This window comes from Patagioenas fasciata, chromosome 4 (assembly GCF_037038585.1).
Source record: "Patagioenas fasciata isolate bPatFas1 chromosome 4, bPatFas1.hap1, whole genome shotgun sequence".
NCBI classification, from domain to species: domain Eukaryota; kingdom Metazoa; phylum Chordata; class Aves; order Columbiformes; family Columbidae; genus Patagioenas; species Patagioenas fasciata.
Genome location: NC_092523.1, coordinates 18,708,730 through 18,724,369, shown reverse-complemented (window position 1 = coordinate 18,724,369; position 15,640 = coordinate 18,708,730). Strand labels below are relative to the sequence as shown.

Genomic DNA, 15,640 nt, shown 5'->3' with positions numbered 1-15,640 from the left:
ATGGCAGAAAAAGTAGTCTTTAAAATGGTTTAACAATCCAGGCAGCTCCAAATCATGTTGGTTGAAGACGAGGAAGACATGCAGGTGTCTCATTTGGGTGTGGCCATGTGTATGTCAAGAAGCATGTGAAAACAACTTCTCATGACCCACAAACCTACTGTGCATAAGGGAATAACTGCTTTTCTAAGCTGTAAGCATGGATAGTATCAAGGCTGTGGTAAACCCTGCAAAGCTACTGAGGAAAAGATTTGGTCCCTGTAGGAGCGTAACACAATCAAAAGTTGTGTCTGAACTTTTGTTGAAGGTTCAAGATAGTGTGCTTTTGTATTGTGTTACTTCCCTTATTTCAGCATCTACAATAAACTTATGATGCTGCAGTAAGTTGGAAAAATAAAATGCTTCTTCAGAGAAAAGATGTAACCTTCCTTCTGCTTACTTAAGTGATAAGGCGTTGTAAGTTCTTTGCTCCCTTCAGGGTTCAGTTTTATATTGCTGCTGCTTTCCAGAGTGCTAGAACAGCAAAATTGCTAGAGAAGAAAATTTTTCATTGTGTTACACTGATCCTCAAATACCACTGCAGGTTCCTACCTTGGGATGGGACTGTAAGCCAACAAAAAAACTTTATTAGGAGCTGAGCCTATGCTATTTCTCTCAACACCTTCCCTGTAACTTTTTTTTTCCTTTCTTGCTTTTGTGGAGGAATGGGAGTCTAGATTACAAGACCTTTAGATTTCCTGAACCATCAGTAGTCTGGCTAACTTAAACTTTTGGTGGGGGAATTAGAAGGTCTCTGATTCAGTGTGGGGTTTATATGCGTTTATATCCCTTTATCTTTGTTGCTTTTCTTTTGTTGCTACTCCTGCAAATTTCAGGCTCTACACTGCTGGGAGGAAGTCATCAGTGTCCAGAATCAAGAAGAAATCTGGCCTTAAAAAGCTTAGTTTCAAGTGTACTTGAAAATACACAGTCTCCCACAGCATCCTTACAGCTAAACTGAGGGAGTGTGGTCTGGACAATCAGGTAGTGAGGTGGACTGTGAACTGGCTGAAGGAAAGAAGCCAGAGAGTCGTGGTCAATGGGGCAGAGTCTAGTGGGAGGCCTACATCTAGTGCAGTGCCTCAAGGGTCAGTACTGGGAGCAGTATTCTTCAATATATTCATCAATGATTTGGATGAGGGAATAGAGTGTACTATCAGCAAGTTTGCTGATGATACCAAACTGGGAAGAGTGGGTGACACGCCGGAAGGCTGTGCTGCCATCCAGCAAGACCTGGACAGGATGGACAGTTGGGCAGGGAAAAATTAATGAAATATAACAAGGGAAAGCATAGAGTATTGCATCTGGGCAGGAACAACCCCAAGTTCCAGTATAAGTTGGGGAATGACCTACTAGAGAGCAGCGTAAAGGGATTTGGGGGTCCTGATGGACTGCTGGATGACCATGAGCCAGCACTGTGCCCTTGTGGCCAAGAAGGCCAATGGCATCCTGGGGTGTATTAGAAGGGGGGTGGTTAGCAGGTCGAGAGAGGTTCTCCTTCCCCTCTACTCTGCCCTGGTGAGACCACATCTGGAATATTGTGTCCAGTTCTGGGCCCCTCAGTTCCAGAAGGACAGGGAACCGCTGGAGAGAGTCCAGCGCGGAGCCACGAAGATGATGGAGTGGATCATCTCCCTTATGAGGAAAGGCTGAGGGAGCTGGGTCTCTTTAGCTTGGAGGAGACTGAGGGGTGACCTTATTAATGTTTACAAATATATAAAGGGTGAGTGTCACGAGGATGGAGCCAGGCTCTTCTTGGTGGCAACCAATGATAGGACAAGGGGCAATGGGTTCAACCTGGAACACAAGAGGTTCCACTTAAATTTGAGAAGAAACTTCTCTTCAGTAAGGGTAACAGAACAGTGGAACAGGCTGCCCAGGGGGGTTGTGGAGTCTCCTTCTCTGGTGACATTCAAAACCCACCTGGACACCTTCCTGTGTAGCCTCATCTAAGTGTTCCTGCTCCGGCATGGGGATTGGACTGAATGATCTTTTGAGGTCCCTTCCAATCCCTGACATTCTGTGATTCTGTGATTAGATTTAACCCTGAAATTATTGCCCATAAGAATCAATCAAATTTTATAATATTAAACACTAGATCACCTGAAAAAGATTCTGCTCGGGAAAGTAAGTTCTAAAATATTATTTGAAGGGATGTAAATGGTTGAGGAGGGAGGGACCTCTGGAGGTCATCTGGTCCCATACCCCCCTACTCAAGCAGGGACACCTAGAACCAGTTGCCTAGCACCATGTCCAGATGGCTTTTGAGTATCTCCAAGGATGGAGACTACACAACCTGTCTGGGCAACCTGTGCTAGTGTTTAGTCACTCCATGGTAAAAAAAAAAAAAAAAGAGTTTCCTTATGTTCAGAGACAACCTCCTGTGTTTCAGTTTGTTCCTGTTGCCTCTGGTCTTGTTGCTGGGCACCACTGAAAAAAGCCTGGCTCTGTCTTCTCTGTCTTCTCCCTTCAAGTATTGATATACGTTTATTAGGTCCCTATGAGCCTTCTCTTCTTTAAGCTGAACAGTCCCAACTATCTCAACCTTTCCTCACAGGAGAGATGCTCCAGTCCCTTGGACATCTTTGTAGCCCTTTACTGGACTCGTTCCAGTACGTCCATGTCTCCCTTTTATTATGAACTGGCTACAGTAATCTAGCTGTGACCTCGTCTGATGAGGTGTATTTTTTTTGTCAGTGATAAAAAAATAAACGATGACATGCTTCAGAATCTGTTAATAAATCAAACAATAATATATAAGCAAATGTTATGGACTGATTCTGAATATTGCGTAAATCTGAATGGTAACTACATGTTGCAGATCTGTAGTCCAGTCTGTGCATTTATTATAGTTCATGTTTTATTACATACACCTAAGACAAAATCGTCATTACAGGGGTTTTTTAGTAATGTTTCTTGAATGTGCTGCAGCCTTGTAATATGGGTTAATTTATTGTAGCTCATCTTTATACTACAGATACACTCATCTTTTAACAAGTACATCAAATATGTCAGCTGCTTCAGAGTTCATTTGTACTACTTCCTGTTGCTATGGAAAAATACAGTGCTTTACCTTTCTAAAAGCCAGGGAGAGAAATAGAACAATTATTGTACATGGGTTATTTTATATCAGAGAAAGACTGGTGCATCACAAGATAAGAGCTGCAAAGTAGCAATGTTCCTATGATTATGTTTAATAATATGTTTGGGTTTTTTTCTTTAGTTTAGTTGCTAATCATTCATTGAACCATAGGACACACACAAGTTTTGAAGCAGAGATGTAGGACAGGATAGGTTGAGGATTTTTAATTGATAGGTGTTGGTTTGGAGGTTGCTATGGTGAATATTCCTGTTGGTTACTAAATGTTAGCTTTTTTATCTAGCACACATGGCTTGTTTGTTTTGTCAATCATCACAGCAGAAAACACCTCTCCTTATCTTTATGAACTCATCTGAGGTCATCTCACTGCACAGTCCATAAAAACATAGCTTCCTAGATGTATGGGCAAGTGTAAATGGATATATTCATGACTTAGCTAACAAAAATTATTGAATATGGAGCTGTTGGTTCTGCTGCTCTGTCTCATCATTTTTACCAGCTCGATCTGTAGGCATCTAGTAGTCCCTTCTTTGCATAAATAAAATGGTTGATAATGGTGTCCTCTTGTTTCAATGTATAATCACAAGAATAGTAGCAAAAGAAGAAAATCAGTGGGTCAGAAACTACTATTACTGTGTTCTTTCCAAATATGAACAGACTGAAGAAAAGGAAGGTTGTGCAGGCAAAAAATTGTTTTCTTATAAACAGAAAAAGCATGTCTTCAAGTTGTACTATAGCCAGGGAAACAACAATCATCTAATTTTAAAGCTAATCTACAGCAAACTTTTTGGGGGCAAGTTTACTTTTCACAGAATCACAGAATGGCTGGGGTTGGAAGGGCCTCTGAAGATCATCTAGTCCAACCCACCTGCTAAAGCAGGTTTACCTAGAGCAGATCGCACAGAAATGTGTCCAGGCGGGTTTTGAACATCTCCAGAGAAGGAGATTTCACAACCTCTCTGGGCAGCTTGTTCCAGTGCTCTGGCACCCTCAAAGTAAAGAAGTTTTTCCTCATATTCAGATGGAACCTCCAATGCTTCAATCTGTGCCTGTTGCCCCTCATCCTATTATTGGGCACCACTAAAAGGAGTCAGGTCTCATCCTCTTGACACCCACCCTTCAGGTATTTGTAAACATTGACAAGATCTCTTCTCCAGGATGAACAGGCCCAGCTTTTACTGATGATTCTTGGCTGGTTAGGTTAGCCTAATCCAAGCTTTATGATAACACAGTGGTATTATAGCTAAGAAAGTAGTTGGGGTTGACTGGCCCCTGGTAGTTCCATTATGCTGCATTTTTTGGGAGTTGTGGCAATTCTTGCTGCTGCATGATCGAGGATGATTTAATATAAAAATGGGTCTCCAGGCTGAAGACGGTCACATAATTTAAAGATAATTCTGTTTTTCAAACAAGCCAGTGGGCTTTGCAGTAAAACAAACCAGAATTTGATTACTTACTATTACTAAATGGAATTTAACCTTGTTTTGGAGAGAGCCTCTGTGTAATGCTTTGCTGAAGCTTAATAAATAAAAATGCTACTGTTACTCCCATGGCTATGCCATTTAATTTACAATTCACTTGCATACTAGCTATTTTAAGTATAATCGTATAACGTGCTCTATCAATTAATTCTACAGAAAAATGAAGGCACCTGTAGCTGTTATGTCATGGGGAGAGTTGGTAGCGGTTGTCTTATGGGATTCTTTTCTACTCTTGTTTTCAGATCAGTAATAGCAGAAGTCCTTTGATTTAGATCAAAAGCAAGAACAAAAGCTTCTTAGGAGCAAGTGAGAGTCAGAAGCTGAAAATGCCTAGGTGAAAGAAGTAATAAAATCGCATAACATAGCCAAGAACCCGACTACTAAAATGAGGAAATCAACTTTATATGGCTATAGCTGTGATACTATTTTAGTGTAACTTACTTCTGAGCCCAAACCTTTAGAAGCTTGGATACTATACTTTCTCCCTTGTTTTGCAAACCAGTGAATCTTATCTTGCCTATACATTTGTTGAATTTTTTTTCTCAGCCTATATTCACTTACAGTCTTTAAAGACCTAGGTTACATAGTGTAAATTTAAAGATTATATATGAAGCCTTTGTAATTACACTTCACCTAACTTTTCTAACTAGTGAAAGTTTTCTTGCGATTTTAGTTGGATAAGTAATCTGTTAGTGCAATATTGTGCTCTTCAGTAGCTGCAGCACTGATGAGACAAAGTGATCCCATATATTAGGCGCATTTTTCTGAGCATTTTGTGAAAATTACAGGATGTTCTGTGGTTACCTGTAACAGCCTACGCAGGACATGTGGCATTTAAAAAAATATTAATTCTTTTCCCTGATAATAATTCTTGCAAGGATATGCATAAATAATTGCTTCTCCTTGTTTCTCAGAATGCTTTCTAGTGGACATAGTTTTTGTCTGCACATCTAAGATAGAAAGTTTTCTGTGTAAAAAATAATGTAGATTATTGTCTGTGAACAGATTTCTTACTGGCTAACTAGTAGGAGGATTAAGTTCATTATCTAACAGATAATTTTCCTAATAAGCTCAGATCTGGCATGAATAAGAAGCTGACGATTAGCAGTTCATCTGACTTGTATGTAGGTGCCCTTTCTGTGTTTATTTGACAATTTCTTTCTCTTCTTGCTGAGTGACGTTTCCCTCTAGAGAGAGAGAGAATAGAAAGAAGGGCAGCTAATTAATACTTCCAAATTTTGTTTCTATTTCTAACTCATCAGCAGTTTCCCTTTTCAGCTACTTTGGGGGAAAATATCGAATAGAGTCTAATGAACTATTACTGCCAGCCAATTAAGACTTTTTTCCCCCTCCTGTAAACTAGTTACAACACTGGTGAGATTTCATCACTCAGGAAAGCACTATAATTCAAGTCAATTAATGAATAACAATACATCTTCTCCTTGAAAATGGTTCAGTTTTGATTAGCCCCATTCTACACTAGACAACAGCAAATTCAGAATGTCTGTACAGTAGAGAATAAAAATAATTTTAAGTATGAAAAGATTTCTTTCAGAAATCCTGAGAAGACTGATACTGTTTACAAACAGATGTTAAAATATAGTGGAAAGATATAAAAGACTTCAATGTATTTGGGATCAGGTAGGCATTCAAATTCCTCTAATGTACAAATGTCTGGAGAAATTGAAAAGAGGAAGAGTGTTTAAAGTACAGCTGAGTCTTGTAAGCCTTAAAATAGTTTTTTTCATGAAAAATAAAGCAATTGAGAAAACCCACACATTTCATTTTACTATGCTAATTACAGTGACAGGTTATACTTAAACTGAGAGTTTACTGGAATTAAACTAGTTTACCAATGTGTATAAAAGAAGTATGACAATACCAGATAATTTTGAAAGAATTACTTAATTGTGTAAAATTATAGGGAAATTTTATACCCTAATAGACTAATCACAGAATTATTATTTAGCTATTTTGGGGATTTCAAAATGATTTGTTCCTTAATTGTTCAGTTCATAGCATCCTACATGTTACTTTCAAGCATTTGCTACTTTTTGTGATGTGTTAAATTAGGTGGAATATTGTTTGCTTTGAAATGGCAGATCTTCTCTGCTTTTTAGGCAACTTTGAAATTATTAAAATTCAATTTCCCATATCTAAGATTTATAAATAATATTTCTGAGTATTTTTTCTTCTTCCCAGAAGTAGGGGAAGATTTTAGATGGTTTACAAACATATAGCAATCAGATCTAAAATTTACTTACTATGTAATACACTGTCATATTTAAGGTGTCTTTTAAATATTAATTGTATTCCATACATAAATCTATTTACAATGGTTGGAGTAGCCGGGAGTTACTTGGAATTGTTTGTGGAATAGTGTAAAGACTTCAAAATGGGACTGTTCTTGCAGACTGCACTAATTTTAGCAGATCTACACTGTCCAGTTCAGAACTCATTTAGGATCTGTGCTTCAAGAGATAAGATATATCTCCTACAGCACTTCAACACCGATTTCTCTTGTCTATTTACTAAGGAGAGAAAAACTTGTACTTCTTTTTATGCTTGCAAAGCTAATGGAGAGGAGCAGGTCCACAGCCATGAGCTCCTTCACTCCATCCTTTGAGGAACCCTGGGCCTTGCCATGCATCTGCACCCACCACAGCCTTATGCTGCAGCATTTACTCCCCTTACTTTGTGGAGGAGCAGATCAGCCTAATACTGTATTTTGGTGGGCATGTTTATTGCTAATTCAGGAGTGCTTTGTATCAGAGTTTGCTCCTAATATGGTTATGATTTTCCATAATTAATGGTTTGGTACACCCACAGGGTGATTGCAGCTGAGTTTCCACTGAACAATAAAGGTTCTGCTTCAGATCTTTGTGAAGAGGAATTGTCAACCAGTGGAAGACACAGTGCAACACATTTAAAATGGGATAGCTTCTTAACAATGGCACTTCTTTTTTTTTCCATGTGCAACTTCTTGAAGAATCACAAGAAAGTTTTTGCAAACTTAAATATGTTACTAAATCACTGCTAGAATGCATTTCAGTGTCAAAAATGAAAGCAGGAATTAGGGAAAGACAGCAAGCCAGAGCAATGCTTGGATATTATAAGGTGTCAGCCCCTGGTTTCAGTGCTTCATGAAAGGATAGTGTTTTCCTTTTGAGGAAAAATTCCTGTTCTTAGAAGAGGTTTTAAAATTTGCTTGTAGTGCCTATGCAGGGACCCCATAAGGATGTGTCACAGAAATATTTATTTTGAAATAATTGAACAAAACACAAAGTAGAGAGAGAAATTACACTTGGCTAGATTTAAGAAGGGATCAAAATACAAAGAGATACCCTGTATATAACTGAATTTTATCATCTCCTTGTTCAAGATTGATTTAATTTTCAAATGCTTTAAGGCATAGAATTATTTTGATTGAACCGCTTCCAGAAGATTTCATCTCTGCAAGTGACACTGTTGTTTTAATCTGTTGTGTGGTGTATTAAATGAAACATTTCATGCATCACTTCATTTTCCTTTCCACATAGTTTCTTATCCTTAGTTACCTTTACTTTTCTGAGCTGAGACGTGGAGATTCACAAAGTCTGTGTGTGGTTCCCCTAACTTAGAGAACTATTATAACATGAGAAACAACAGAAAAAGTCTGCTGTGTTGTTTTTTGTGTGTTTTTTTTTTTTTAAGGATGTAATCTTTGAATTCAGTAATCAGTCACATTAATTTGTCTGGATGTTCTTGGGTTAATATTTTTTCTTTAAGAATTCATTTGTAACTCATCTGCTGTGCAGGTAGAATTGGCCCCTAAAACTCATTCAACTCATAAATTCTGGCCCTTTCATTTTTCAGAAGGGATCCAGGTCTCTCTTCTTGTGTGAAAACAGAAAACAAAACACTGGTTATGGCTGGATCACTTTCTCGCTGGGTGGCTTTCTGCAGGTGGGTTGGCACATTCAGTGGTGGAGTAGAAGGACCTCTGCTCCCAAAAGTGGACAACTCAAGAACACAAGGTGGCCTGGACCTACTGCATGGAAGGAGATTGTAGACTGACAGCTTATTCCAGTTTAATAGTTTCCCTTATACTGTTTATTGACAATATGTAAGCCCTCTTTCTCTTCTAGAATAAGACTATATTGTTTCTGTCATGCCTGTAAAACAACATGGGTTGAAGTTCCCATACTGGGATCACATTATGCCTTGAAATATTGTGAATGCGTGCTGATGCTCCATCATTTGAGAAAAATAAAAAAAATAAGAAATGAGAAAAATAAATAAACTCAAGGAGAAAATAGAATCCAGAGATGAGAATGAGTTTAGATGAATATTTCTGAGCCTTAGAAGAAGGAAGATGGTATGGAATAAGTAGAAATGGAAAAGAGGAAACAAAATGTCACTTTTCTTTTAAAAGGAATAGAACTTAACATGAAAATATATTGAATAATTATTTTACTATATGAGGCAAAGGTAATGATGCATTTGGAAGGTGTAAATGTGGTATTTGGTTTTATTTGAGTTTATTGTGCTTTCCTTTTAGATGTCACTTTAGCTCTGGAGGTTATTATGGCAAGGAACTAACATTCAGGTTGAGAGCATACCTGAATACTACAGAACTCATGACATTAGTATTAAATACCCAGAAGAGCAAAATCAAATAATATTGTTGCTTATGAGTTGCCTAGATATAACCTAAAATTAACTGAAATACATACGTGTTTTTTCAAACAAAGTAAACTATGCAGATTCTAGAGTCTGGAAAAATCAGTGACCGATTAGTTATTGTAGTTCAATACAGCCAGCCTTCAAAGAAAAAACAAAAAAAATCTTGCAGTAAATTAGAGACTACATTTTTCTTTCTCTACTTAGTAGTCCATAAACAATAGATTGTTAATGTTACAATTTGTTATTCTGATTATAAATTATAATGGTTTTCTGAACAAAATTTTCTGAGCTTCTCAAAAGTTAGTAAAGATTGCTTCTAATGAAAGAGTTAAGTAACCTAAATGATGTTAAATATCAACCACTCATACTATGAGATTGTTTCTAGTGTCAGGTCATATGTGTTTCTTTAGTAATAAGGGTGTCTAAAATTATTTTTTCTGACACTTGCCTTCATTTTGTACTAGTGCCTTGTACACCAGTGGACAGGATTTAGTTAAATTATTAGGATGTACTCAAGAATAAGTACTTAGGCTTAACCTTATAATATTTATGTATATGCTGCATAAATATTCTTCAGAGCCTATTCTCGACACTGGGTATCCTCTTGGTAATCACATTAATAACCACAGGACAATTAGTTTTATTAGGCCTCTTTCTTCCCAGTTGCACAGGTTGGGCAAGATCTTCCCAGGAGCTGTGGAAAATGCCTAATCCCATTCATATATTTCAGAGTTTGGGGTCCAGCACCTCTAAGCTGACATCCTTAGACAGAAAAGCACTTTTTTTTCCCCCTCAATCAGTAAATAACACATTCTTCTTGGTTACAGAATGGGGTTTTGGACAGTGCATGTCTCCTTGACGGCACTATGTTTTGCTAGCTGGAGGCACTGATCGTGCTGATGTGTATTTCTTTAATTTCCATTCTCATTTCCACTGAAGAGTCTAGGTAGATTCTGGTGATGCTTAAGAAGAGGAAGGGACCATGTTTCTCTGAACATTATTCTTTCTAATGCAGAGGGCAGTAGTTTTCTGACATGCAGCATTTAGCACACGTGAAAACAGATGTCTGCCTTTAGCAAACTGTCATTTGTCAAACTTAACAGAAATTGTGCTAAGAGAAGCTGGGGAAGGGCTGTAAAGCTGGCAGAGAATCGCAAAGCCTGGGGCTGGAAGCGCTGGAGTGTGGAGTGCTGAGAGCAGCTGCTCCCGAGTGCAAGTTTCCAGGGAGTGTTTCTCTTGGCACTGACACAGCCAAGTCTCCAGCTCCGACACAGATGTTCCTCCAGCAGCTCTGAAGTAACGCTGCTCACTGCATACAATGTCACACCCAGGGGTTCCTGGTCCACCTCAGCCTTCTAAGAGGACTCGCTACTGATGAAATCAAGTGCTTAGAGAAGCATGAGATGCAGGGCTTTAGCTAATATTTTGTCTCAGCTAGAGTGGCTGGTGAATTGCCATAGCTCAGGACAGCGCTGCTTTACACCACTGCAACTTACTTCAAAGCAAACTCTTGGTAAAATCCTTTTGTTTCCCTCTGATTGCAAACCGGTGTGACGACTGGAATGATCTGCCTGTTAGAAGAATGTTGACTCTCGAGTGGGAGTCGGAGGGACTGCAAACAGTGGGTATTGTTGTGATTATATTTGCATCTCTGAAGCTGCTTCATTTGCTTGGACTGATTGATTTTTCAGAAGGTAAAGTGCTCACTTGCAGTTTGTGCTGTTTGTAGCTGTGGTGTCTGATCTGCTAAAATACACTTAGAAAGCATCGGGTATAAAAGCTGCAAAATGAAAAGGCTTGAAAAGTGAAAATGACAGACTAAAAATAGTGGTTTGCTTCTGCTGGTTTTACTTTATTATTGTAAAACAGAAGTAGACACTAGCATAAGATTTGTGTTTTACAATGAATTGCCATGTGTCTGGATGTTTATTAGAAAGACTGAAAACAGTGAACGTAACACCTGTCAGTTGCCTTTGCAATCCATTCACTGCTACTAAAACTTGATAGATTAAGTGGATCTTAGTGCAGTTCACATTTATAACATGCTTTGCTTTTCTAATTTGTGATGCAATTAGAGCTTTGTTCTGTTTCAGTATCTTTGTTTTAAAAATCCATTTCACAGATAAATGCGAACACTTACTACAGAATAAGCTGTAGGATCAAGTCTGCTCGATACCCTTCAGAAAAAGGCATAGATACCAACATTAAATGTGGGCATTTTAAATACATATAATGAATATGTGTTTTAAAATTCCTGTGTGCCTGCTCAGATTCCTGTCTGCTCTCTATGGGTCGTATCATTTCATCTACTCTCAAAGAAAAGCTTCACATTAATTTTAATATGATTTTTATTTCTTTACAAAGCGAGAGTGTTTTCACATTTTATAGAAATGTGCTATTTCAGTTTAGTTATTAATGAGATCTTTTGTTGTCAATTTTTAACAAAAGTGTTGTGTGGTCTGCTGTAGTAAACAAAAGCTATTCACTCACTGAAGCACTTGCTCAAAAACACTTGCTTTTGTCACTGTGTTTGTACACGTGAACCCAAACCAATCCTTTTTGCTGTGTAACTGCTTTCTGTTGAAATCACACAGCCAAGGAGAGCGCTCCAGTTTTCTGAAACATTAACTTTTCATCATGGAATAGGATCTTTGATGAATGTAGATTCACATCATCACCTCATAAAATTGTTCAGTGTGCTGATAAAATGTGAAATCTTGAACATGGCACTTTTATAGTTACTGAACTATTGAAATAAATCATCCTCAAAACTGTATTTGGTGAGAATGTGTAACATTTGCTGTGTTACTATACAATGCATTGGCTATGGAATTGTAACATTACTTGCTGAATTCTAAACAAATGAGTAATTTCTCTCATAACAGTGGTAATTTTGGGGGTTTTTTTATACTCTGGATGTGTAGCATTTTAAATATCTAAAAAATCCTCTTACTAGATATGCGTTAGCTTCAAGTTTATAACACATGGTAACAGGGGAAAAAAAGATTAAAATGCAATATTGTTTTTTCTAGCAGATGTACAGTTACATCCCTTTCGTGATTTCTCACAGAATGGTATTGCCATTAGGTCTGTAGGAAAATTTAAACGATATTAAATCACTGAAAAATATCCCCCTGGAAGGAATTGTACTGATTTTGAGATAAATAAGATGTTCAAGATAATACATAAATTGAAGTATAACTTTTTGTTTTAATGCACCCATTTGTGCCATGGCACTTCCTCATGTGATAATACAACAATTTCACTCGAACATACCTAGCAACAAAAAACTGATCTCTAAGTGTAAGAAGATTAAACATTATCAAGTACAGTGGATATATTTATAACATCCACATTGTAAACAGCTCCAGTGACTCTGGGGATTTCCATTTCCCTAAGGCCGATCTGTGCTATTTAGCTTTTCCATGTTTGGGCACTGTCATCACCATTAAACAAGAATTCTGCCCCAAATGGTTAAGGAATATTTCATAGTGTCTTTAGAACTAATGGTTTGTTGTTCTACTGCTGAATGCAAGGACAGGTTTCCTGTTGATATATGAGGAGATCCACATTTGAATGGCCAGTATTGATCTTGAAACCAAAAATAGGCGATGAGCCCTCACCGTCTACCCTATGGAGTCAGAGAATGAGCCATATGCTGAAACAAATCTGTTTCCATAGTTAGTCCTTCTGATGTCTTAACATCCTTGCTTTAGTATTCCCACTATACTGATTTATTTTGAAAAGATCACTTAAAGATAGGGCAGCATGCTTTTCTGGATATTTGCTGATAAAGGACAGAGAAGACAGCTAAATGATAAGTCCTTAGTTGCAAACTTGTCACAACTCCAGTGATTTTAGTGAGATCGTGATGATGCACTGTGGCAGTTTCTCCCAGAAGAGTATCTTGTCTAAGCCCAAACCAAGAATCTGAACAGAAATGGGAGCAGAACTAAAGTGATCTACAAAATCACCATGGACTGAGTAATCAGAGTGTTTCCATCCTTCTAGTTCACTTTTCCTCTCTGTCCATGGAAGTGTAGAGGAAGCTTCAGCTTCGCTACTCCTTCATCTGTTTGTACTCTGAAACTGCAACAGCTTGTTTATTTTTATAGTCATTTATAATGGCATATAAAATACCCTATGTCATGGCACCCTACATTGCAGGCACTCTCAGTATCATCTTTAAAAAGAGTTAAAACGATAATACACTCACACAAAAAATTTCTTCCTTAATACAGAGACTGGAAGTGTTCTACCCAGTACAGCTTCTTCTCCATACAGGTATCTCTCCTGCAAAAATGGACTTTCAATTGAGCAAGCAAAATTGTTGGTCCCTCACCCTCCTTTACATAGCAAACAAATTATGATGAAGAAGAGCTTGACTCACCCTCGCTCCTCCATGACAAAGCAGGAGAACCCAGGCAATCTGCTTAGTTTTATTACAGTGTTCAACATTTTGCAGGATAGGGAACTTGATTTGATCCTGTGTCCCAGGCTAGGGACTATTATTCAGCTTTCTCCATTCTCCACATTCCAATAAGCAGGAAAGAGAGACCAGAATGAGGAGAAAGCTCGCTTCACTGGAGCCAGTGAGCTATTTCAGTTATAAAGGCAGAACTGAATCAATACCACTTTTACTAGAAAAGAGTGAAACTCTTGTTTTCTTTTTCTTCCATTACTTTGGAAGTGATTTGACACTGATCAATATCTTGCCTTTAGCTTCCTTGCCTGCAACTTTTGCTGCTGGACAGCTTCCTTCCAAAGCTTTTGTTTTGTTACTCAGCTGGAAAGGAGAGGAGGAGAGGAGGGCAAAAGGAACTGAAGCAGTAAAGTACCAAAACCAGGTTTAGAAGGCATTCATCCACCAGAAACTTGGAGGGGAGAGATGGCAAAATGAAGGATTCACTTTGCATTCATGTGTCCAGAATATTTGTCAAGTGGTAGCTATATGGAGTGATTATGTAAATATTTGTTAGCAACTTTGTAAACATCAGGACAATGCATAAATCAAAGTCTTTGGAAGGACAAACTTTGTGCCTCTTCCTCCATCATGCATTGGTTATGTTTTGAAGAATAACATCTCATACAGAAGTATTTTTCTTTTCCTTATGAATATAATCAACCAATGTTGCAATCCATTTTAGACGCTGCTATTCCTCCCCTTCTCCTTCCACTAATTTCTAACAGTTTCTGGAGCTTGTTATTATCTTTCAAGCACTTATGCAGATAAAAAATTCATGTCTGATGTATTAATGTACCACAAACTCAAAATGTTTTTGGTAGTAGGACCCACTGGACTTTAGATGTCTTTCAGCTTCATAGGCTATCCAGATTAGGTAGGAATTTGATCCTTAGTTTCATTTGATGTGATGCAAAACAAAGAGCAGTTCACAATTATCAATAAACATATTTGGCTGCAAAGTCAGCTTTGAGAATCATTTGTTGCTTTGGCTAGAATTTGGAAATTGGGGAAGGTGAGTATTTTCTTTAAATAGAGGTAGTTTTCAGTCTTAGGATATATCTGTTCTGTGCAGGTACAGAAGGACCTTTTTTTTTTTTTCTTTCTTATCTAATCTGGATGGACAGAAGATGCCTTCAGCCCAGAAGTCATGATAGTGCATTTGTTTGATCTGTTCTGTCACAGTAACATGCTAAAATGTGGCTTCTTTTATACTTTCTATACTTAAAAGTACAGAGGGGATAAGGTTAAGGTCTGTCTGCAACCATCTGTGTTAACACGTTGTTAGTTACTCTTACAGCTTAGCAAAACCAGTAAGGTTTAAAATAGTCTTGAGTGCAGTATGATTGTCACTCTTAGAAAATTAATGATATGGGGAAAGACATTGCTGAGAAATTCTGTTGCTTCATATTTTTCTAAGAAAAATAACCCCCCAAAGCAAGAGAATATTGTCCTTGTCTACATGTGGCTGAGAAGAATTACCCTAATTTGAATGTCCCATCCACACAGTTGTAGCTGTGCTTTAATTCTGGCTTCCAACAGACCCTCCTGTGGTGCAACAATACCTCCTGTGGTGCTTCCTCTCCTGTATCACCTCTCTCAGCCAAATGGGATGCCATGTAGCATAACTCCGTAATAAACAGAAAGGCAAGGAATATGCCACACAGCAGTGTATGTCCCCTTGCTTTTTCTCAGCAGCTGCTTATAACACCTGATTAGGATCTGCTATCAGTGAGCTGTTCGGTTTTCACATGGTGAAATGTCCCTGTCCTACTTGTCTTTTTTCTTCTCCAGAGACTGTTGTGGGATTGAGGTAAATACTTTATTCTGAGTAAGTATCTATCATCTGCTTCAAAAAATTTTTTTCATGGATGCTGATACTGCCGTGCCAATTCA

General features: G+C 38.0%; 1 protein-coding gene across 12 annotated transcripts in view; it reads left to right on the top strand.

Annotated features, from left to right (window-relative positions):
• The window catches only part of KCNIP4 (potassium voltage-gated channel interacting protein 4), a 430,639-nt gene that overhangs the window by 319,381 nt on the left and 95,618 nt on the right, over positions 1-15,640 (top strand). The window contains exon 1 of one of the 12 annotated variants that reach the window (XM_071807358.1): positions 10,558-10,795. The exons of 10 other annotated variants lie outside the window; for them this stretch is intronic. In XM_071807358.1, coding sequence (XP_071663459.1) covers positions 10,681-10,795 — 115 coding nt within the window. In that variant the 5' untranslated portion in view covers positions 10,558-10,680. One more of the 12 variants, XM_065837022.2, reaches the window with a different exon arrangement.